We start from the raw sequence: 25640 nt of genomic DNA, 5'->3' as shown, positions 1-25640 counted from the left end.
ATGATGATCATTACAGTTTGAAACCTGTTTCAGGGTAATACTCACAGGTAACCTACAGTGCTGCTCACAGTGAAACACCAGCTGAAAAGTTTGATGACTAAAACTGTGACAGGAAGTGAGTGTGACACTCACAGGAAGTGCACGTTAATGCAAGACTTTTTATAGATATATACGGTGAACAGCTTATATATATCCCATAGATAACAACAAACCTCCTGACTATTGTAATATCAACGAACTTGCTGTTTCTTAGTCCAGATGTCTTATAGGTCCAATCACGCCAGCTTTGCTAGTACATAACTTCTACCACATAATAGAAAAGAATGAAATTAATGTTATTTTTTAAAAAGAGCACATGTTATAAAGAATAACATATGGCTGGCTTTAAGTTTAATACTGTAATCTGATCCTACTGTTTACAACATCATCGTCACTACTCAGTTCAGCTACTGCCTTGTAACTCGCCTCAAGCCCTCTATTATCCAATTATCAATAGGTATTGTTGTATGTGTTTGGAGAGCAATTCCATTTCTTTTTGAGGCATGCTTGTGCCATGTTTTGATGTATGGTGACATTCATTGCGGCTTGTTGATGGATTCAGAACTGGATGTTTACCCCCAGAGACATTACCTGGGGATCCAACAACACATGAATGATATATTACAGGTAACTCAGCAATCGCAGAAACCTGCCAGAGACAGTTCTCTCTCTGCCTTTGCATACCTTGCTGGACCTGTTCCTAAACTGCTCAGGCAATTTATTCTGTGTTGTTTAAAACAGACTGGAAAGAATGGCTAGCAGAGGCTGGCTCGCTATATCATATAGGTCTGCTGACACAACTCCACATACTTTGCACGCCTTGGAGCAGTTCAGGTTGTACTCTGTGTTATCAAATCAATGTTTTGGAATGATAGACTAGCTTGTGATCTATGTACAGATCTATCTCCATTTATCAGGCAACTTATCTTGGCAGAGATGCAGAGTGTTCTAGAATGCAAAGCTCACCGCTGTGATCCCATAAATAAGAGGCTCAGTCTCCTACTTGCCATGGCTCTGTGGGTAGCATTTCTCAGCTCTAAATCAGAAGGTTGTTAGTTCGACTCCCACTGCAGAGACTTGAGGACAAATTCTATGCTGACACTATTGTGCACTACTGAGGGAGTGCTGCACTGTCTAAGGGTTTTTATCTTTGCCAAAAACGATTAGAATGCCATTATCATAGCTTGCCCACCATTAATATCAATGGCGATGGTGATTTTCCTGCATATAAACCAGTTTCATATTACTGCCACACGGCACCATAATGTAAGTGGTGACCTGTCTGCAGCTGCATTTATGTGAACAAGGTGACTGTGATTATGTGCAAACACGACCACTGCATTTTATCTATAAGAAAATGTCTTACGCGCAGAAGAAGGCCATTCGGCCCATTGAGTCCATGCCGGCTCTCCACGGAACTATTCAGTCAGTCCCAATCCTCTGCTCGATCCCTGTAGCCCTGCAAGTCTGTTTCTCTCTTTTGACCATCCAACTTCCTCTTGAAATCATTGATCATCTCTGCTTCCACCATCCTTATGGGCAGCGAGTTCCAGGTCATTACCACCCACTGCGTAAAAAAAGTGCTTCCTTGTATTCCCCCTACATCTTTTGCCTAAAACTTTCAATGTGTTTCCCCCAGTCCTTGTACTATTAGTTAATGGGAACAGTTTTTTCTTGTCTAACTTATCTAAGCCTGACATAATCTTGTACACTTCTATTAAATCTCCCCCCAATCTCCTTGGTTCTAAGGAGAACAAACCCAGCTTTTCCAACCTAACCTTGTAACTAAAATCCTCCATCCCTGGAACTACTCTGGTAAATCTCCTCTGCATTCTCTCAAGGACCTTCACATCCTTCCTGAAGTGTGGTGACCAGAACTGGGCACAATACTCCAGTTGGGGCCTAACCAGAGCTTTATAAAAGTTCAGCATTACCTCCCTGCTTTTGTACTCAATGCCTCTATTTATGAAGCCAAAGATCCCATAGGTTTTACTAACCACTCTCTCAATATGTGCTGCCACCTTCAAAGATCGATGCACATGCACCCCCAGGTTCCTCTGTTCCTTTAGAACTGTGTCATAGGCTGACTGTATGATGAATTAGAATCTTGGAATACTGAAAACCCTTGTGATTAAAGGATCATGTGGTCTTTTCTGTCCTTCACCGACGTCAGCTTTTTGTATCTTCAATGTGGCCCATTGTTGGCCAATTACTAGGGGACACGAGTTCAAAGTGAAAGGGGAAAAGTTTAGGGGGGATATGCGTGGAAAGTTCTTTACGCAGAGGGTGGTGGGTGCCTGGAACGCGTTGCCAGCGGAGGTGGTAGACGCGGGCACGATAGCGTCTTTTAAGATGTATCTAGACAGATACATGAATGGGCAGGAAGTAAAGAGGTACAGACCCTTAGAAAATGGGCGACAGGTTTAGATAGAGGATCTGGATCGGCGTAGGCTTGGAGGGCCGAAGGGCCTGTTCCTGTGCTGTAATTTTCTTTGTTCTTTGTTGGCACGCTATTAATCATGACCTTTAGCTCCAGTTTATGTTAAGGCTGTACTTCCTCAGACCCATGTTAAGATGATGAAGCAAACATATATTTACCCATTCTCTCCCATTATCCATCTAATGCAGGGCAGTTACTAAAGTCAGAGCTTGTTCTAATAATCCTGCAGCTTGTGGTCTCTCCTGTAAAATGATTAGGTGGTTACAATAGTTCAAAGATGAGGAAATGTTAATTTGATCCTGCGGAAGACTAATGTATCGCACCCTTCCAGGCCTAAAGTTAAAAGAGGCCTCCAATGTTTCAACGTATTATATAGAACTACATAGAAGTCTACCAAATAGAAACAGGCCATTCGGCCCAACAGGTCTATGCCGGTATTCATGCTCCACATGAGCCTCCTCCCATCCTACTTCATCCAACCCTATCAACATATCTTTCTATTCCTTTCTCCCTCTTGCATTTATCTAACTTCTCCTTAAATGCATCTATGCTATTCATCTCAAGTACTCCATGTGTTAGCAAGTTTCACTGTCTGGGAAAAGAGGTTTCTCCTGAATTCCTAATCGGACTTGTTCATGACTATCTTATATTGATGGCCCCTACTGGGGAATCTTTAAAAGGATGGTTTCTATTGCTGATGAATAATCTGTTACTCGTCACTGCATATTCAGGTATCAGGGACGGTTTATGGAGTGATGGAAAGTGTAATGGCCATTGGCTGTGCTTCTTCTGAGTCGTCACTACGTCTGCTGCAGTGTGTTTTAAATGAGAAGTGTAGGAAAGTATGAAGCAAGTTATCAATGACAAAATCGGCACGTGAAATTCTCCATCGCTGAATCTGACTGCTGCAGGAACATTTGGGCCATTGTAAGTTAGGGTAAAGGGAATGGTATTCCCAATGGAAAGGCAAACTTTTTTTCAAAGGCGTCTTCAGTTTTTAATGAGGGAAGCTTTTTTTTCCTTTAATTTAGTCAAACTACATAATTCAGTGGACAAAATAGACTGTTGAATTTATGTAATAGTGAGAGAGATATTACCTGGTAGTCAGCAGATGCTAACTGATCCCTGTCTCTATTACCGTCAGCAGAGAGGAATGTCTGATGGCAGTGATTGTGACAGTATGCACAATCTCTTGCAGTCTCCCGCTGTCTTACCACATCGTAGGGTCTTAATGAGGTGTCAGCCTTGGCTCATTTGGTAGCATTTGTGCATCCGAGTTTGAAGATTTTGAGCGCATTATCTAGTGCTGTACTGTCAAAGGTGTCATATGGCATCTTGGTAGAAAATCGAGCTGAATAACAGTCTCTCTGAACAAAGCGACAATGAATTTCACCATTCTACATTTTCAAGCTTCTGGTCTTTATGTGCCAGGTTCTCTCCACTGCGGGGTTACTGCGGTGCAAGCATCAGTCACTAATGGTTAAGTCGAGGTGGGCAAAAGCAGCATTGAGGTAGAAACAACTTTACAAATAGAAAGCCAGATGTACCAGTGGGTGACCTGGCAGCACAACGGGTTGGCAAGCTGCCCTTATGTCCCTCAGTTCTGGACTGAAATCCAATACAGATCAATGGAATGTAAATTTCCTTCCTCTCTTCCCTGGAGGATTCGATATGAAATGGACAGTCTCCAGCCCAGATCCTGGAGGATTCAGTGCTGTATCTCTAAACTAAATTATACACTGTGTTTTAGTGATGACATCTAATTTAATTTAAAAAATTTAAATTTGTCTCCGCATTAGAGTGTCCCTAATTTAGTAAGAAATTGGCAGTCTCCAAACTCACTCCGAGAGGACGCTTGTGGGAAATGGAACAATGCTGAACTGGGGGGCTGTTCCGAAGAGTGAGCAATGTTTTCATGTACAGACAAGGATCTTGAGCCTACAATGAAGCTGTGCTATAATTAACCTGGGAGTGTTCAACGCTAATCCTGGATGCTGAAAATGACAGAGTGTCCCAATTGCCCATTTTCACAGCCTCCTTTAAGAAGCACCAAGTAGAAACAAGACTTTTAATACATTTTGATTTTTTTTTTATATATGTACAAAATAGCTGCAATCTCTGTGGGAATTGATAGCAACACTAATTATGTTTGCTCTGATTGCTAAGTAATGAAGTTCATGGATTGTAAATAGTAAAAAGAAGCAATTTACCTCAAGCTTTGTAGTGTAGCAGTGCCAATGCATGAGTTAGAATTTATGCCCTGGAACTGTGTATAGCTGTTGAGGGAAGAAACTGTATAGACAGGAACAGTAATTCTTCTTCCCTTCCTTCCTCCCTCATAGCTTATTCTCCTTACACTATAGCTTACCAAGCAATTTGTGATGTTCCTCCTGGCTAAGCTTTATGACCTGATCTTCATTAGGAGGCTATGCAGGGTACTCTGTCATCTCTGGGGTCTGAGATCCTAACCAGCCCATGTGGCCGGAATGAAGATCTCTCATCTGTGCAGTGGGTGTAATGGGAGAAGAGAATGGACAGCTCAGTGCACGACACAAGGCAATTGCTTATTATAAAGCTGACAATAGTGAGATCTTGCTCTAAAACCAAGGACAGAAGATGCTGAAAATACACAGCAACACCAGCAACTGGAAAGGGAAACAATGTTTTTAGTCGTGAACCTCTCTGAGTCAGTCTGACGATGGACTTTTTACACTTGTTTCTAATGCGAGGGTGATGGGACCCGCAGTTTATATCCAGAATTACATAAAATTTACAGCACAGAAACAGGCCATTCGCCCCAACAAGTGCTAGTGTTTATCTTCCATATGAACTTCCTCCCATCCCACTTCATCTCACCCTTTCGACATATCCTTCCATTCCTTCCTCCCTCACGTCTTTAGCTAGCTTCCCCTTAAAGGCACCTATGCTATTGCCTCAACCACTGAAGCTGTCTCTCTGTCTTTAGTTCAGATTTTCAACATTTTCATTGTTTTTCTTCTTTAATCTTAAAATGTTGTTCCAATTTTGGCTTAATGGTGGGGTACAAGAGTTATACTACTTGATGTTGTGAGAGAAGTCCAACGGGGGCAGGAGGGGGTTCTGTTTAAATCAAAAAGTCTGATTTAATGTGATAAGAGCAGAAGGCTTGTTGGTTAAAAGAGATATGGGATGAGGGAGGCCATTCAGGTCATCTTACCCTTTCACATGCTTCTGCCAGAGCAGCTAACTGTATCTTGAGTAACTCCAGAGTTTTTGCTTCTTCTGCCCAGTCAAGGAATCACAGAAGGAGGCCATTTGGCCCATCGCGCCTGTGGAGGTTCTTTGGAACAATTGGTCCTATGCCCTGCTGCCCTTTCCTGGTTGCTGCTGCCAACAACAGCTTATGCAGTATTTTTAATGTAAAAAATGGCCCAAGGCACTTCACAGGAGCATTATAAAACCAAATATGACACCAAGCCACAAAAGGAGATATTAGGTCATATGACCAAAAGCTTGGTCAAAGAGGTAGGTTTTAAGAAGTGTCTTAAAGGAGGGAAGTGAGTTGGAGAGGTGTAGGGAGGGTACTCCAGATCTTGGGGTTTTGGCAACTGAAGGCACGGCCGCCAATGGTGGAGTGATTAAAATCAGGAATGCACAAGAGGCCAGAATTAGAGGAGATATTTTGGAGGGTTATGGGGCTGAAGGAGATTACAGAGCTAGGGAGGGGAAAGGCCATGAAGGGATTTGAAAACAATAGCCCTGCCAATCTTTCCACTTCAAACATTTATCTAATTCCCTTTTGAAAGTTACAATTGAATCTGCTTCTACCGCCCTTTCAGTCAGTGCACCCCAGACCATAACAACTCACTGCGTAAAAACATTCTCCTCATCTCCCCTCTAGTTCTTCTGCCAATTGTCTTAGGACCATATCCTCTGGTTACCGAGCCTCCTACATCTCCTTCTGCTCAGAGATCATTCCAGTTATTAATCACTCTGTGGTTTAACTCAAAATAATGTCTAAGGTTAGCCTTTACTTTGTATCTTATCCACTTGCATTATTCGTTCCCTTATATTATTACGACCGAGGCAGAGGAGTGCACTGTTTATTCTAGTTCCACTTCTCCACAGGTCACAACATATATTTAAATGTTTTTATTTACTGATGCAGTCAATCATATACTCTTATTTTTCCCACAATAAAACACGCTAACCAGGTTTCTTTAATGAACAACAAAATTATCAGTTTATTATAAAACAAGTCTTAACCAGTAATAAAGTAAAGCATAAACACACAGATTGAAATTTTAAAGTTCCCTTTTTACCTTAGCCCCTCACTCTCTCTCTCTCTCTCTCTCTCACACACACACACGCGCGTGCATACACACCCCAGTTAACCGGAAAAATAAAAGGGATTTTTATTTAAAGTTCTGTTACAGGCAAAAAAAACACACTTAGGCTGAATACTTGCTTATTCTTGAAGACAACAATTGATGAGATATGTTGTGTTCCAAAACTGGTATACAGTCTAGCCTCTGAGTACATATAGACGGGTCACTGGGATCTTTTGTAACAGTTCTTTTCAGGCGGCGTTGAGAATTCATTTAGCAGGCTTTCTTCAAAGACAGGAGATGAGATGAGTTGACACAGTGGACTTCTCAGGGTGTTTTAGAGAGGTGCTGGAAAGTTGAGCTGGGTTGTGTTCTTCTCTCCTTCCTTGGGAATTCTCTTCTCTCCATGGAAATTCTCTTCCTTTTTCTGCAGACTTTTTAAAGAGATGGAACAGGCTGGGCTGAGCTGGGGTTCTGCCCTTCAGTTTTAAAACTCCAAACCCCTTTTAAACAGTTCATTCCCAACTCCAAACAATTCAAAAATGAAGCCGGAAACAGAAAGTCCACCTTCTGACCTGTCACTTCTCTGCACATATCTCCCTCAGTTACCAGGGTTTCTGTTCTATTTTTAACTTGAGTCATATGACAACCAGTAAATGTTGTCAAACAAGTCCTTTCAGTGTTCTCTTGATGATCCTCATGGAAAAAAAACTGGTCCAACAATCCAAAACTAATCCCACCACCCCACTCTCTTCCCACAGCCTTTTATTTTACAGACTGCTCAACCAGATGATGTAGTCTTTCTCTATTGACTGCTACTGCCTCAAGGGGTGTTGTGTGAGGTGTGAGCCAGACCCATTTGATGTACTGTAACTTCCTAATGATCTGAACATAGGAAGGACATTATTATCCTTGAGATGATAAGGTGACACTAACGGGAATGGTTCCAGACATCAGGAATTTAAGCTGTGTGGAAAGGTTAAGGAACGTATGGAACATAAACACTGGCCTGGACCTGTTGGGCTGAATGGCCTGTTTGTGCTATGAATTATTTGGTGAAAGTGTTAAAGGGAAACTGGGAGACGGAGATTGCTACAATTGTTCTATCAAAGAGGCACAGGCTTGCTGTGATACTGTATTTTTCCTAAAAATCCTTGTGTTGTCCCTGAAGATTCTTGTGTTCTCCCATACCCGTTTCCATATATCAGCAATGAGAAATATTCATCTATATACTACAGGAATAATTTAAAACAGACTGGGAGGTAGATTCAGTTTCTCTGCATTAACATTCATCACCTCGCAATCGTGTGTCAAGATTGGAAAAGGACTTCTGATTGGCAGCTAGTTGAGTGACTATCTCAACAGATTTTCTTCACTGTTTGACATAGTGTCACAATTAATCCAGCTGAGGCTTCTACGCTGTGGTTCTGTTTCGAAAACAAGTAATACAGACATGATAAACTTGAAAACATGACTACTTTTAAGCACTTGTTCACATTCCAAGGATGAAAACGAACATTTTTGACTGTGAAGACCTGCTAAATAAATCTATGTCTTTAAATTGCCAGTCTTCTGTACTCATTTTTCTCACTTTCCTTCCACTGCTCAAACCATTGAGTCCTTGTTCTGATGTAAGGGTGTATTCAGTGATCCTGCACTCTCACTGGGGAGCTCTGCTTCTGGGTAGGGTGGATCGGAAGTAAAAGTACAACCATTTAACACTTATTCTCCAGCTCGAAATTCTTTCAAGCCTGGTTCCTCATTGGGAGGTTGGTGAATTTACCCTATGACTCCAAAGGCATTGCTTACCTCTGTACTGTTTCCCAAGTGTGAATTATTCACATGAGTCTTGACAGTGAGGGTCGGCGCACTATTTGATCGTAAGAGGCCTTGTATGCGTTATTGGATAACAGTCAAAAGTGGGAACTGACTTTCTCTCCATAACACAGGGTCACAGAAATCAGTTGAGATAATTAAAGGTGAGAAACTATTTCCTGTGGTGGGGGAGTCCAGAACAAGGAGAATACCCTTAAAACTAGAGCTAGGCAGTTCAAGGGTAAGTCAGGAAGCAGTTCTTCACAAAAAAAAAGGGTGATGTGAGGACACAGAAGGAGGTGGAACTCTCTCAAAAGCTGTCGAGGCTTGGAGTCAGTTGAAAATTTCAGAGCAGAGATTGGTAGATTTTTGATAGGCAAAGGTATTAAGGGTCGATGGGGTTAAGATACAGATCAGCCATGAGCTAATTGAATGGCGGAACATGCTTGAGGGGCTGCATGGGGTCTCCAACTATTCTTATACTGCTGTGTTCCTAGTTGTTATGCCACTACTGCTGCTTCACTCTATGTTCAGTTAGTCTTTGAATAAATTGTACAGCTACTGCTATATCTTGTCCTAACACGTACAGTGAAAATTAATCTTCCAAACACACTTTTTGTCCCTTGTAGATTTACTTGATTACAAGCAATTCAGTCACACCGTATACAACTACACCACATTCTGGCTTGAGGAGGAACTGGGAATCCTTTACGTCGGGGCAAGAGGAGCCATTTTTGCCCTAAATATCAGCAACATCAACGACAGCTCCATTAAAGTGGTAAGAAACATAGAATCGTAAAGCAAAGAGGCCATTCAGCCCATCGTGCCTGTGCCGGGCTCTTTGAAACAGTTATCCAATTAGTCCCACTCTCCCTGCTCTTTCCCCATAGCCCTGTAAATTCTTTCCTTTGCAAGCATTTATCCAGTTTCCCTTTTAAAGGTTGCTGTTGACTCTTTTCCCACCGTTCTTTCAGGCAGTGCATTCCACAGGAAGAGTAATAGGTATTTTGCAATGAGTGACATCTATTATAGGAAAACAAATTATTGTTACTGGTTGACCTCTTGTGGTGGGTGTATGGGGTGGGGAGAGCTGACCAAAGTGTAGTCTTCGAGTGAAGTAGGGTTAGAGGGCAGGGCTAATTGGACCAGAACATGCAGGCGTAACTCAGTCTCAATTTTTAAGCCATACATTCTGTCTTTATAGATTCCATTACAAATTCCGAAGTCTGCATTTATAATAAAAACAGTCTATGTAAACTTGTCACACTGATTGGCTCTGGCAGTGGAGAAGCCACTACTATTCTTTAGACAGTTGGACACATTAATACAGGGCACTTCACAGAGTGTCTTTTAACCTCAGTCAGACCATCAAGGCAGCAATTACTTCATATGGAGTATGATATTCTATTGAACTTCATTAAAGAAAAATGTTTGGTCCAGATTGTGGATATTCCAAGGTAACATTCATGCAGCATTACTTTTCTTTTTGGGTAAATGATACAGAAAATGTGTTCAAAGACACATGAAAACCATTAGGTTTATCAATTACATAGTCAGAATGAAAATGTACACTGATTGGTGAGCTCTTTACACATTGGGCACAACGATTGAAAGATCCATGACTGGACTGGCCAACCACTGATTGATGGATGACAGGATGGTCAGAGGTCATGACCTATAGGAGGTGGCAAGCAGGGCCAGCCCAGGATTGGTCAGTTGATCATGGTCAGCAGTGGCTTCCTGTCCTTCTGAGCAGGGGACCGATTCAGACCAAGGCCCAGAGCAGTGGGTGGGCCAGGAGGAGGGGCAGCTGAATCTGAGGCTTTTGGGAGTAAGAAGCAACGGTCCTCCGGATCACAGTCGACACTTGTCGAAATCTGACAAATGGCGGCGGGGGCGTGAGTGGGAGGGTGTTCAGGAACCCCGGGACCTTGAGCAGCAGGTGGTGCTCAGGACCAGAGCGGCATTATGAGCAGCTGACTGATATCGGGCTGAAATAATCAGCAAGCATAAAAGAGCTTAAGCGGGGAAGGGGGAGAGAGAGATGAGAGCATGAGGGGAGTCCACAACAGAGAGCAAATAGGTACAGAAAGTGAGCGGGGCACCTATTGAGAGCCGCTGCTCAGGCGAAATAGCAAGGTTTGGCTGGGGGGAGGGGTGGGGATGGTGGGGAGGAAAACAAATGATAGGAAAAATACTGGTGCTGAAAATCTGCAGGACGTGCTCCCAGTGGTTGTATCTGTTAATGCTGAGCCTCCTAGAGTTTGTGGGATCGGGGGAGAGGCCAGCAAGCTCATTCACCACCTCCATCCTCACTCTGGTGCCCACCATGCCAACAGAAACCTCACCATTTGCCCACCTTGTTTGTGGGGGTTGCCCAGTGTCCGGCCATGTTCCTGTCAGCCTCCTGAACAAGGAGCAAATATTTACATAAGACGTTGGCACTCTCTGGGAGCCTAATCCAATAAATAGCCTGGCTCCGACCCTATTAGTGGTGTTCGGGGTTGGGAGAGGGTGGTCAGGAGGCATTTTGGTGGGGGGGGGGGGGGGGGAAACAGATATTCTATTTGAGTCCAGTGCAGCTTCATTCACATAATGTGGTCTCTACAGGAGGGCCATGGTCCCCCTCCCCCAGTTCTGGCCTCAGGAGCCATATCTCTCCTGGCTCTGCTCCCAGCCAGCATTTATCTTGACAGAGGCGGTCGCTAGTTTGATGATCTTACAAAGTATCCAGGAATCTCAGAGAAACGATGGAATTCCAGTACGATGTCCAGTCCACTTGACCCTGAGCAGAGCTGAATGTGAGCCCACATCTGTTCCTGCTCTGTGACATTGATTGATAATGTGCAAACACTCATTGCTGTCTCTAATTTATTTCTTCACAGGAATTTAAGTTAGTTGCACTAATGTATTTAATTTTTTTTGGTTGACAGATACGTTGGGAGGTTGCGCCAGATAAAAGATCCGAATGTCTAGGGAAACGGGGTTACACTGAGGTATGAGAAATGGATTAGACTTGCTTAAACTCATCCAAAACTCTGCTGCCCATGTCCTAATTTGCACCAAGTCCCGTTCACCCTTCATCCCCGTGCTCGCTGACCTACATTGGCTCCTCGTCCTGCAACCCCTCGATTTTAAAATTCTCATCCTTGTTTACAAATCCCTCTATGGCTTCGCCCCTCAAGATTTCTGTAACCTCCTCCAGCCCTGCAACCCTCCGAGAGCTCTGCACTGCTCCAGTTCTGGCCTCTTGTCCATCTCTGGTTTTAATCTCTCCGCCATTGGCAGCCATGCCTTCAGCTGTGTGGGCCTTACACTCTGGAATTTCCTCCCTAAGCTTTCCTGCCTCTTGACTTCTCTTTCCTCTTTAAGATGCGCCTTAAAACCTACCTCTTTGACTGAGATTTTGGTCACCTGTCCTAATATCCCCTTATGTGTCTTAGTGCCAAATTCTGATTTTAGTTTGATAACACTGCTGTAAAGCACCTTGAGATATATTACTACACTGATGGTGTAGATATAAATATAAGTTATTGTTGGATGGCGACAGACTTGAAGGAATGCTTTGGAGATTTAAGTTCAAAAACCTGATTATAAAATACCCTGTGCTCTTTGCAGATGGACTGCTTTAACTATATCCGCTTTTTGAAAAGATTCAATGGAACTCATTTATATACTTGTGGGACACATGCCTTTCATCCTCACTGCGCTTACATTGTAAGTACTTCTTTTGTGCGCGTGTTTGCTGGCTTTGATAGTAAAAGCATTCTCCAGTCTTATACAGATGTATTTGCCACTTTGATCTTATTCTTTCTCCCCCTGCCACTCTAAAGGAGATCGAGAACTTCACTTTATCACCTACCTTTGAGGGAAAAGAGAATTGTCCTTATAATCCCACAGTTGGATACACAGGCCTCATTGTAGGTAGGTAGCAAACATTAGACACTACTGATAAATTTATTTGTACTTTGGTATTAAGGTCAAGCTAATCGAGGTGATTTTTTGACGGTACTCCTGGTTTACAGGAAGCTTGCTGTTTGAAATTCAGGCAGTGTCAGACCACCTAAATAAATGGTCAGGAAAATCATGTTTGAATCACTTGAATTTTCAAAAGCAAAGTACTGCGGATGCTGGAAATCTATAATGAAAACGGAAAATGCTGGAAATATTCAGCAGGTCGAGCGATGACAGAGTCCACATTTCAAGCTGATGACTCAGAGTGCTGAGGAAAGGTCACAGACCTGAAATGTTAACTATATTGCTCTGTGCACTGACGCTGCCAGACCTGCTGAGTATTTCCAGCATTTTCTGTTTTTAATTACTTGAAATTCTGATGTGTGCTCCCAGTGAGCAGTGCTCCCTGCTGAGAGTGTGAAGCTGGAAAATTACTCCTAATGTGTCCAGTAAGAGGATACAAGTTATAACTGAAAGCATGCTTATGATGATTGATTCTCTCTTCCCATGCTTTATAACTCTTGATACAACCACGTAGTGCGATGTGAGGGGTTCCCACTGTTCAACTCATCTGATCTCAGCAAGTATATTTGTGTTAGAGCTTGGCCTCTTGGTGTTTTGTTTTTCAAATAAACAGACAGTGACAGGTTTTCTTGTAGGGTTTAAAAACAGAAAGTCAATTGTTTATTGATCACTCCGCCTTATCCCGAAATTGTCGCAACCGCATCCACTGACACATACACGCACGCGCGCGCGCGCGCACACACACACACACACACACACACACACACACACACACACACACACACACACACACACACGTGCACACAAGAAGAGACAGATAGAGAAGGGAAAAAGGAATGTGACTTTCGGTGGTGGGAAAGGTTATGATAAACCTGTTAAATTCTCTTGGAAATCAATTTCTCGATGGATGCAGGCCTGAGGTGATTGTAGATTTCTCTCTTGATTGAAAGTTCAGTTGAAGATGGTGGGTTACTTCTAGCTCTCACTGCTGTATAATGTAGGTAATAAAAACAGGAAATGCTGGAAATACTCAGCAGGTCTGGCAGCATCTGTGGAGAGAGAAGCAGAGTTAACGTTTCAGGTCAGAGACCCTTCTTTAGTACCCGGCTGAGTTCTGAAGAAGGGTCACCGACCTGAAACGTTATCTCTGCTTCTCTCTCCACAGATGCTGCCAGACCTGCTGAGTATTTCCAGCATTTCCTGTCTTTATTTCAGATTTCCAGCGACCGCCGTATTTTGCTTTTATTTTACTGTATAATGTAGATGTTGGATTCAGCAGCAGGGCACGTGCTTTTTCTGGCTTGGCCAGAACACAAGCTGCGAGGATGTTGCCTCGCTCTCTCCCTGTCTCTCTGGCTGTCTTTTTTTTTAAGGCAAAGCTATTATCTCTCACCTCCTATTAGAAGATTCTCTGGTCTCTTCCCCACGTTGATCACAATTGCCCAGAACGTGGCTACTTCAAACCTTCTCTGTTTCAGAGGAAGACATTCAATTCTGGAATGTTTTAGGATATGTGTAGGATGGGTTCAGTTGACACCTCTTAGCTTTGAAGATTTGTCCTATGCCTTTGTCAGACAGTTTGAGTACACAAAAGGCCAATCCCATTTTACTTTGGTGGCCATTTTGGACCATTATTCACTTTTTAAAATGAAGGTTCTTTTTTTTAAAAGACAAAGTCAGTTTGTCATAACCCTTTAGAGATGGTCCATGATTTTTGTATCATCATACTTCCGCTGTTTGTGATACTCTGTAGCAATCCTTTTTGCTCTATTTTATCAATTATTAATGTCATTGCTGCTCTGAGCTTTCTTTTCTTCCTCTAAGCTCCTAATACATGTTCTTTTCCTCCTCGCTGCCTCCTCACTGTAGTGCAATCAGTACCCAGTGCCCGACTCTAACCTGTTCTTTCCCAGGCCATCAGAACTGTGAAACGACAGACCTTCTTTAATATTCCATTCCTTTTACAGTTTACAGGCTTTTTAAAGTTACAAGCTTGGTGTCATCACCTAGCCGCCAGCTCTTGATTTACCTCATCTTCTCCTTTGTTGTCAACCTTTGTAGCTTCCTGTTCCATTTGGCCAATCTGGGCTCCTCAATTCTGTAATGGCAGCCAACTGTTACTCAATAAACTTCCAGTGATTGTGGGACGGTTATTGATCCAACAGTGAGGTTTTGCATTACCAGTCAGCTACACGGTGTATCCTGGCGATCAATGACTGCCATGATACTCAGTGGCAAAAAGATCATAAGTGAGAATGAAATAAAACTGCTGTATCAAACATATAAAACCGAATGGATATGGTGACCTCTAGGCAGTAATCTCTCTTCAGTGTGGCTCCATGTGAAGAACCAGATGATATTGTCAATCAGTTCCAGTTAACCAGCCTTCCACATGAATCCTGCTGAATAACTATCCAGTTTTATAAAGATAGTTTGCTTGGCAAATGATTTCCGAGAGTTGGTAACTCAATGACAGAAGAACATAAAAGTTTATAGGAACAGGAAAAGATTATTAAGCTCATCAACTCAATACCTTTCTGGTACATCTCACTGCCACCTACCTATATTTTCACAATATCCTTTAATTCTTTGTATCATGGGAATGCGTCCATTTGTCTCATTATGGTACTGTAGTGGAATGGTTATGTTACTGGACTAGTGATTCAGAGTCATGGGTTCAAATCCCACCAGGGTAACATCTGAAACTCAGTTCCAACAAATTTGGTCATTTGGAGGCTAACATCAGAAAAAATGACCATGAAAGCTGCTGGATTGTTGTAAAAGTGCAGCTGGCTCACTGATGTCCTTCAGGGAAGAGATTTTGCCCCTTTTTGTTTCCAGTCCCATGTCATGTGGTTGATACTTGGTGAGGTGAGAGTGACTGCCCTTGACATCAAGGCTGCATTTGAGCGAGTGTGGTATCAAGGGGGAAAATTCTCCGCTGGTTGGAGTCATACCTAGTGCAAAGGGAGATGGTTGTGGTTGTTGGAGGTCAATCATCTCAGTCCCAGGACATCACTGCTGGAGTTTCTCAGGGTAGTGTCTTAGGCCCAACTATCTTCAGCTGCTTCATCAATGACCTTCCCTCCATCATAAGGTCAGAAGTGGGGATGTTCGCTGATGATTGCACGATGTTCAGCACTATTCGCGACTCCTCAGATACTGAAGCAGCCCATGTCCATATGCAGTAAGACTTGGACAACGTCCAGGCTTGGGCTGATAAATGGCAAGTAACATTCACGCCACACAAGTGCATCCTGGGGGTCACCATTGACCAGAAACTGAACTGGACCAGCCACAGAAATGCTACGGCTACAAGAACAGGTCAGTGGCTGTGAATTCTGTGGCACGTGACTCACCTCCTGACTCCTCAGTGCCTGTCCACCATCTGCAAGGCACAAGTTAAAAGACTGATGGAATACTATCCAGTTGCCTAAATGGATGAATCTCCAACAATACACAAAAAGCTCATCACCATCCAGGACAAGCAGCCCATTTGATTGGCACCCCATCCACCACTTTCAACATTCACTCCATCCACCACCAACGCACAATGGAAGCAGTGTGTACCATCTACAAGATGAACTGCAGTAACTCACCAAGGCTCCTTCGACAGCACCTTCCAAACCCTTGCCCTCTACTACCTGGAAGGACAGGGGCACAGATGCATGGGAACACCATCACCTGCAGGTTCCCTTCCAAGCCACATACCATCCTGAATGGAACTACATCATCGTTCCTTCACTGTCGCTGGGGCAAAATTCTGGAACTCCCTTCCTAAAAGCACTGTGGGTGTACCTACACCCCAAGGGCTACAGCAATTCAAGAAGGCAGTTCACCAGCACCTTCTCAAGGGCTATTAGGAATGGGCAATAAATGCTATTCCACAATCCTATATCCTTTGGATGGAAATGTTCTGCTGTTTAATTTTAATTAATTACTTAGTTTTTAACTTGGGTCCCTGGTATTTGAACCCTTGACATTAGCAATCAATTTGGCTGGATTGTCTTTACTAATTCCCTTTGAAGACTTCAATTCGATCAGCTCAGTTACATCTTTACTGAAGGAACCAACAGAACTTCCTTAATCTTCCCTCGTGAACTCCTGATTCCCAGAAATATTTCTGTTGTTCTCAAGGGCAATCATGCACTTCAAAAGTTGCTTTTAAGTTAGCAGTGGAGATTTTATGTTAGCCTGCAATTGTGAACCACACAAACCTTCCTAATCTGCTTTTTCAACAGACAATAAAATCTACACTGCCACACGCTATGGGTTCCATGGTGTTCAGGCAGATATAAAGAGGAACTTTCAAAAAAACTCACTCAGGTTGGCTGATTCTCTCCCTTATTCACTGAATGGTAAGAAAAATAATTCATTTATTCCATCTTATTGTAATCTTTCTGAGATAATGTCTCCTGGAACAAAGTTGCATACCCTCAATTTTATCCCCATGATACCTTTCGGATCCCTTTTATCTAATGTCATATATATGAACATAAGGACTAGGAGCAGGAGTAGGCAATTCAGCCCCTTGAGCCTGCTCCGCCATTCAATACAATCATGGCTGATCTCATCTTGGCCTCAACAATATGGCACAGAAGGAGGCCATTCTGCCGATCGAGTCCATGCCAGCTCTCCACAGAACTAGTCAGTCCCAGTCCCCCACTCAATCCCCATAGCCCTGCAAAAATATGTAGCTTCATTTGAAAAATGAGGGTTGAATTAAACTCGGCTGTTCTGGCCTTTGGAGGCTGATAGGCCCGGTGAGAAGAGGCAGTGCAGTGAGGTGACCATGTTAAGTGTTAGACACAAATCACTCTGTAAGGCTCACTAGCTATCACACAGGAACGTTCATGTTGGACCCCACATAATGTATGTTAGGAATATATGACAGTGTATAAAGAACAATTACAACAAAAGAATTGAAAGGAATCTATAGATGGTCCACAAAGCGCAATAGTCTGTTATGAGATGCGAAGGAATTTCTTCTCTCAGAGGGTAGTGAGTGTCTGGAATTCTCTACCCCAGAGTGTTGTGGAGGCTAGATCACTGAATGTATTTAAAGAGGAGGTAAATAGATTTTTGAAATATTGGGGAGTTGAGGGCTATGAGGAGCTGGTACGAAAGAGGAGTTGAGGTCTGGGGCAGATCAGCCATAATCTTATCAAGCAGGCTTGAGGGGCCGAATGGCCTACTCCTGCTCCTATTTTTTATGTTCTTATGTTTCGTATCTTTTGAACCATTTTTGTTCATTTCTTATGTTAATCACAGCAGCTGTTTGAAACCCGCTTATGTATGTGAACTCACCATGGTAACACCCTCAACCCTTGTTCTAACAGGATCCCTGGGAACTGAGCAGTTACAAACTATAATGCACATCCTGCAGGTTATATTCCAATTATATTCCAATACTATTTATAGTAGTCAAAAGTAACTTTCAAAAGGGAATTTGATATACACTTGAAAGGCAAATAAATTACAGGGCTGTGGGGAAAGAGCAGGGGAATGGGACTAATTAGACAGCTCTTTCAAAGAGCCAGCACGGGTACGAAGGGCCAAATGGTGTCCTTCTGTGCTGTGTCTTTCTATGATTAAGTGGACCTTGAGAATTTTGAGAAGCATTCTTATAACTAAAAGCATTACTGTGAAAATACCTGACATTTATTGTGACTACAATACAGTGGAATTTTTTAAATAATTTAATGTTAACTATGTTTGGATTTAAATACCTGATCAAATAGGCTCATGTGTATAATTTAGGGTAGATTCAGTAATGCTCATCTCCGTGAGGAGCTGTGTTCAAAGGGAAATTGGCGTTGTAGTGTTGTAGCCCATCTTCAACTCGTTTTAAGTGTGAATCTTAATTTGAGATCAACAAATTTACCCTTGTAAGCTGATAATCAAAATTGGGTGTTGGTCTCTTCATTTCAAGTGATCTAAGTGATCCAGTTGGCTGCTAAAACTCTCATTATCGGCCCTGTTAAACTTTCCCAACCTTAGTGGGGATAACTCCCAGTCTGAATCTGTGCCCCGCCCTGAGCACAAGGCCCAAAGCCAACCCTACCAGTCTTCATATTAAAACATGCCCTGCACCAGATCTCCTGTATGCCATTAGCTGACCTGAGGCCCAGCCTGAGCTTCAGCCTGAGCCTGCACTCTCCCTGGACTGCGAATCCACTGGGGCCTGCTCTTTGCCTAGGCCTGCATTTTTCACCCATTATCTGATCCAAGTATACTCCCCCCATCCCCACTTCGGATCTGTTCTCCATCTAACCAGGATATCAACCAGTGTATAATATATATAATCTTGCTATCTGTTTCTCATCTCTGTTTTTTTAAATTCTGCCCTTGTGAGCAGAACCTGTTGTACTTTAAAGGCTCCGATTCACTGAATCCCAGTTCTGGGACGCAGCTCCCAGTTGTCATGACAAGTAGCAGAAATTCAGCGGATCTGCAATAAGTGCTCTCAATATTTCCAGGTGCACAGTTTCTACCGGGTTAAATCCTACTGGGATCTAACAGTCCAGTTTATAGTTCGTTATTCGATTTGGCCAAAAATATCATTAAAAATGTTATCAAAACAATTGTAGAAAAAGTTACTGGCCCATAAAATAGCTCCTTCTTCTAATCTTGTTTATTTGGAATGTTACGGTAGTGTAGTTATGTTACTGGACTAGAGATCTGGGTTAATGCTATTGAGGATGTGAGTTCAAATTCCACCTTAGTTTGAGAGTTTTGAATTCATTTTCAAAAATCTGGAATCAGTAAAAGTAACTCGAGCTGTCGATGGTCATTGGTTCAGTAATGCCCTTTAGGATGGAAAATCTGCTGTCCTCATCTACACGTGACCCCAGTTTACACCAATATGGTTGACTCTTAACTGCCCTGTGAAGTGGCCTAGCAAGCCACTCAGGGGCGACCAGGGATGGATAATAAATGCCAGTGATGCCCCTGTCCTGAGAAGGAAAATCAGAACTGAATTTTTCTATGCTTGTCTTGTACAATTTGTTGTTGTTACTTCAAAGCTCAAAGTTTATGGGCACTTGAAACTACCTCAATGAAATGAAAACCGAATGCTGGAGATGAACAATGAGATCAGTCAGGCCCTTGAACAGGAAAGATGAGCTAACTGCAATCTGTCCTTCTCTTCTGAACCCCTGCTGCACAGTCCCAGCCTTTTAAAACATTGTGGGTTTTTTTAGCTTTGGTGCTTTTATCTCCACCAGTGACTCATGAGTACACTCGCTGTTCTTTCCCTCTTCAGACGTAAGCTTTATTGACTCAGTCCTGGTGACGGAAAGTGTCAACAGCTCTGTGGGAGACGATGACAAGATTTACGTTTTTTTTACGGAGAAGCTGGGCGAAGACAATGCGTATAATGGGAAGCCACTAGTTACTCGGGTGGCTCGTGTCTGCAAGGTAAGAGGATTTCAGAGCTTGGATTTTTGTGATTGATTGGCAACATTTAGGAGGTTATCAAAGGGACAGTTCTATGAATGTGTGCACCTGGCACAGAACCTTGCCCACTGACAGCACACACCTTTAGTGCTGTTGTGTTTTGAAATTGCATTGTGTACTCTTGAGGCTGCTGTAGAACACACATGCTAGCAAAGTGAAACTAAAACAGACAGAATAAAAGAAGAACCCGTCATGTTCAGCGGCTGCAGTCTTTGACTCCCAATTTCTGCCTCATACTTTATACTAAATTTGGCTAAACCTCACTCCAGTCCCAAGGACATCACAATAGCAGTTTGGTAAATTTTGGAAGGTTTTTGTCTACTTTTACAGACAGCATTTTAACTTGGAGACTATGTTAGGCACACACAAGAAGCTTTTTTTTTATTCATTCATGGGATGTAGGCATCACTGGCTATGCCAGCATTTATTGCCCATCCCTAATTGCCCTTGTGAAGGTGGTGGTGAGCTGCCTTCTTGAACCGCTGCAGTCCATTTGGGGTAAGTAGACCCACAGTGCTGTTAGTAAGGGAGTTCCAGGATTTTGACCCAGCGACAGTGAAGGAACGGCGATATAGTTCCAAGTCAGGATGGTGTGTGACTTGGAGGGGAACTTGCCAGTGGTGGTGTTCCCATGTATTTGCTGCCCTTGTCCTTCTAGTTGGTAGAGGTCGTGGGTTTGGAAGGTGCTGTCGAAGGAGCCTTGGTGCATTGCTGCAGTGCATCTTGTCGATGGTACACACTGCTGCTACTGTGCGTCGGTGGTGGAGGGAGTGAATGTCTGTAGATGGGGTTCCAATCAAGTGGGCTGCTTTGTCCTGGATGGTGTCGAGCTTCTTGAATGTTGGAGCTTGCACCCATCCAGGCAAGTGGAGAGTATTCCATCACACTCCTGACTTGTGCCTTGTAGATGGTGGACAGGCTTTGGGGAGTCAGGAGGTGAGTTACTCGCCTCAGGATTCCTAGCATCTGACACAAGAAGTTTGTACAGTTTATACTCACACACTGATCTCTTCAAAATAACTATCCAATCCAAAAAAAAATATATAATCTTGGATCACTGCAGAGAAGATCCCTCTGAAATGAATGTGATCCCAAATCCTTCATCACCGTGTTATGGCCTTGATCAGTATGGCATTGCATATGCCCAATCTACCACTTTTTGATGTGCATTCAGAGCACTTATCTCAATGTCCACATTGGCAAAAGTGGCTGTGATGTTTCAAAGGCAAGATGGCAGGTTTCGCAATCACAGACGACAGAAAGAAAAAGGCCCTGCTTCTACATTATGGAGGTGAAGAATAAGAGGATATCTTTGAGACACTTACGCCTGAGCGAAATGGCTATGACTCAGCAAAGAATGCTCTGATGACCAACTATACACCTAAGATAAACACCATATACGAAACCATTGTCTTCCAATGCACTAATAAGAAACAAACAAGATAATTGACCAATATTGCATGCGTTTGAGGCAACTAGCAACCAGATGTGACTTCACTGATGTTGAACATGTCGAACGGGAAATCAGAAAGCTGTCTCTCCAGTCAACTATGCCAAAAAGCACTTGAGAAAGACAGAAAACTGTCAGAGTTGCTGGAGTTCGCAAGGTCACTGTCGCTGTCAGATTCCAGAGCTACTGAAGTTGAGCCTGCTAACTGTACCTACCACACTTCAAGTTCAATTCCTGTAAACAGTTTTCATCGCTCATGTGCCAGAAATCCACCTGTAAAACAACAACAGCCATCTCACAAACAGAGCTGCAACTTATCTAAAGAATGTTTCCACTGTGGCAGTGCTTACCGACACTGGACAGAGTGTCCTGCTACTGGTAAACAGTGTAAAGCCTGTGGAAAACCCAATCACTTTGCTCGTGTTTGTTGCTCATCAGCCAAATCAACTACCAAGACCAATACCAACAGAAGGGTGCCACGTATGCGTACCACAGCAAAAGAGTGAGAGAATGTAGTTGAAGTAGAGGCGGATGACCCTGAACAGACTTTTGAGCTTTTTCTCAGACACAGCAAACCACCCTGTGTGACAGTGACCATTGGCTGCTCGGACATAGATGTTCTCATAAATACAGGAGCATCTGTCAATGTCATGGGAGACAAAACATTTAACCAACTTCAGGATTGCCCTATTCTCTGCAAACCCGGGAATATAAAAATTTTCCCTTATGTCAGTGACAAGCCACTGAAGCTTTGAAACGCCAGTTTCATTCAAAGACACTGGAACGAAAGCTATATTCTATGTCATATCTGGAGAATGTGACATGCTGTTCAGTTTCCATACAGCAACAGATCTGCACATGGTTGCAGTCACATATGCGATTCCTTCGCATAACAAAAGCATTCTCGATCAGTATGCTGATTGCTTCACTGGTATCAGCAAACTGAAAGATGTTACATGCAAGCTGCGTGTAGACCCTAATGTGCCCCCAGTCGTGCATCAACAGCGACGAATACCATTTCATGTCAGGAAACAGACAGAGAAGGAACTTCAATGCCTCCTTGACCTTGACATTATTGAGAAAGTTGGGGATGAGCCTACCCCTTGGGTCTCACCCATACAAGTCATCAAGAAACCCAAAAGTGACAACCAGATTAGAATCTCTGTTGATAAGTGATCACCAAACCAAGCCATACAATGAGAAAGACATTTGACGCTGACAATTGATGACATCATACAGAAAGTGAATGACGTTAAACACTTTGCTAAACTTGACCTCAATGCAGGCTGCATCAAATCAAACTTGCAGAAGAATCAAAATATCTTGCTGTATTCTCTACTCACATTGGTCTTTTTCAATACAAGAGGCTCAACTTTGGAGTCAGCTCAGCAGCTGAGGTATTTCAGCACTTGATTCAATTTGCACTTCAAGGACGTGAAGGCACACTGAACATCAGTGATGACATTCTCACCTATTGTCACACCGAAAAGGTGCTCGAGATACGCCTACATACATGCCTACAACGTCTGAGAATGTAATCTCACCTTGAACAAAGACAAGTGCTTGTTCAGTGAAAGCAAAATTGAATTCTTCGGTCATGTGTTCAATGGTGAAGGAGTATCACCAAATCCACGGAAAGTTGAAGTCATTGCAAACGCTGCAGATCCAACAAATGTGCAAGAAGTCCGGAGTCTGCCAGGACTTGTCACCTACTGTAGTCGTTTCATTCCTGACCTCGCTAATGCTATCTGCCCCACTATGCGATCTGACAAAAGCGGCCGCCAAGTGGGAGTGGGGATTAAATCACACAAACGGGCGGTACACCAGATCAAACGATGTTGGTCAGCAAGTTGCACAATTGCCTATTTTGACCCTGAGAAAACCACCCAGCTAGTCGTGGATGCAAGCCCAGTTGGGTTAGGTCCAGTTCTCGTACAGAAAGACAAGGCAGGTAACCCATCAGTCGTTGCGATGGCAAGCAGATCATTAACACCTGTAGAGCAACATCATTCGCAAACAGAAATAGAAACGTTCTCAATCACGTGGAGTATCTTAAATTTTCATCTTGACTTACATAGAAGTGAGTTTAAAGTCATAACCGATCATAGACCACTAATAAGCTTGTTCAAAAATCCACATAGCAAACCACCTTCTGGAACAGAACTCAGACTACAAGAGTACGAGTTCCAGGTTGAGTATCAGCCAGTCAAGCTCAACCCAGTGGACTATCTTTCACCACATCCCCTGCTGAAATTTGGTCCTACTATTTGTGAGGAAAAGGTTGCTGAACAACATCTTAACTATGTAAGCATAAATGTGGTGCAAAAGTTGTTAAAACTAACTGATATCAAAGTAGCAACAAAACAAGATGAGGCTTTGCAACTATCTATGGAGGCTATAGAATCACGAAACTGGAAAGATGTGATTGAGAAAGCGTCTACAAACGAAATTGCTCATACACAACAAGGTCTTCACAACGTTTGAAATGAGCTCACAGCTACAATCACATCTGATCTCATGTTACACAACAGCTGTATTGTCATTCCACACTCATTGAGGGAATGTGTTGTCGATATAGCACATGAAGGACCAGAGGGAACTGTCAAAACCAAACAACTCCTTAGGGAAAAGGTATGGTTCCCAGGAATCGACCTCCTTGGGAGTGCACAAAATCAATCAGTATCAAGCAACCACAATGTCAAATCTTCATGATCCTCTCCAGATGTCTGAACTACCTCCAGGACCATGGATTGAAGTTAGCGTTGATTTCACAGATTTGCCCACAGGTGAACACCTGCTTGTTGTCACTGACGGCAACAGTAGATTCCCAATCGTGGAATTAGTTATACCAACTTCAATGAAAGCGGTTATCCCAATGCTTGACCAGATCTTCGTTTTGTTCGGAATCCCTCAATTGTAAGAACTGACAGTGGACCCCCAATCAACAGCGATGAGTTCAGTAAATTCACGAACTACCTCGGGTTCACTCATCGGAAAATCACACCCTGTTGGCCAAAACCTAATGGTGAAGTCGAGAGATTTATGCGAACTTTGAAAAAAGTGATACGTGGAGCTGCAGCTGAGAACAAGTCATGGAAGCAAGGGCTACCTCACTTTCTTCGTAATTACAGAGCGACTCCTCACTCGACTACTGGAAAACCTCCAGCTACTCTCATCTTTACACAGCCTATGTGCACACGTCTTCCTGAGCTACCCTGGGAGCTAATGATCAACATGTGCGAACACGATGGGGAACAGAAGGATTGAACAAAAGTACATGCAGAGCAAAACATAAAATTTAGAGCTACACCGGGAGCCAGGAGATAAAGTACTTGTGAAACGTGATGGTCATATTGGAAAGCAAACGATCCCTAATGACATCCAACCATTTGTTGTGACCAATACAAAATGATCACTGCTAATCACGGTTCACAAATCATCACAAGAAATGCGTCATTCTTCAAAGCACTGAAAACACCAATCACAAGCATTGAATCCAATACCGACATCGACACCTCAGATGAAGAACATGAGTCAAATGAGACCGCATCTGATGTCAGACGATATCCTACTCGTGAGAGAAAACAGCACCATACTTAGGTGATGATGTTACGAAATGAACTATTTATGTTTTAAGTTTACCGTTTACATTTTGGAAACAAATCATTGAAACATGCTATGTCTGTCATTTACTAAGAAGGGGAAGGATGTAGAATTTTGAAATTGCAATTGCATTGTGTACTCTGGAGGCTGCTGTGGAACACACATGCTAGCAAAGAGAAACTAAAACAGACAGAATTAAAAGGAGAAGCCTTTATGTTCAGCTGCTGCAGTCTTTGTCTCAATCTCTGCCTCACACCTTATACTAAACTCGGCTAAACCTCACTTCAGTCCTGAGGACATCACAATACCACCTAATGAATTCCCTCTATAGAAATTAATGGCCAGAAGATTGTTGGAGGGGCGGCAGGATGGGGGTGAAATACAGGCCCAAATTCCACATATGTGCTTCCATTGGGCAAGGCTCTAAAGCAGGAGTGTTTATTCACCAAAATACCCCTTAAATTTACTTCTGTAACTGCACTAGATTAATAGACTCATTAATGTGCAAGGGATAGCATATGGGTTTCATATCGTACTGCCTGTTATATGA

The 25640-nt window shown here is 42.9% G+C and overlaps 1 protein-coding gene across 1 annotated transcript in view; it reads left to right on the top strand.

The window, feature by feature from the left end:
- sema4gb (sema domain, immunoglobulin domain (Ig), transmembrane domain (TM) and short cytoplasmic domain, (semaphorin) 4Gb) overlaps positions 1–25640 on the top strand; it is a 137061-nt gene that overhangs the window by 51379 nt on the left and 60042 nt on the right. The window contains 6 exon segments of the mRNA XM_068053048.1: positions 9231–9379; positions 11535–11597; positions 12220–12318; positions 12435–12525; positions 16821–16937; positions 19844–19998. Of these exon segments, the coding sequence (XP_067909149.1) occupies positions 9231–9379; positions 11535–11597; positions 12220–12318; positions 12435–12525; positions 16821–16937; positions 19844–19998 (674 nt within the window).

The sequence above is a fragment of the Heterodontus francisci genome, chromosome 20, assembly GCF_036365525.1.
Source record: "Heterodontus francisci isolate sHetFra1 chromosome 20, sHetFra1.hap1, whole genome shotgun sequence".
Lineage (NCBI taxonomy): Eukaryota > Metazoa > Chordata > Chondrichthyes > Heterodontiformes > Heterodontidae > Heterodontus > Heterodontus francisci.
This window is presented reverse-complemented; position numbering and strand designations above follow the sequence as displayed.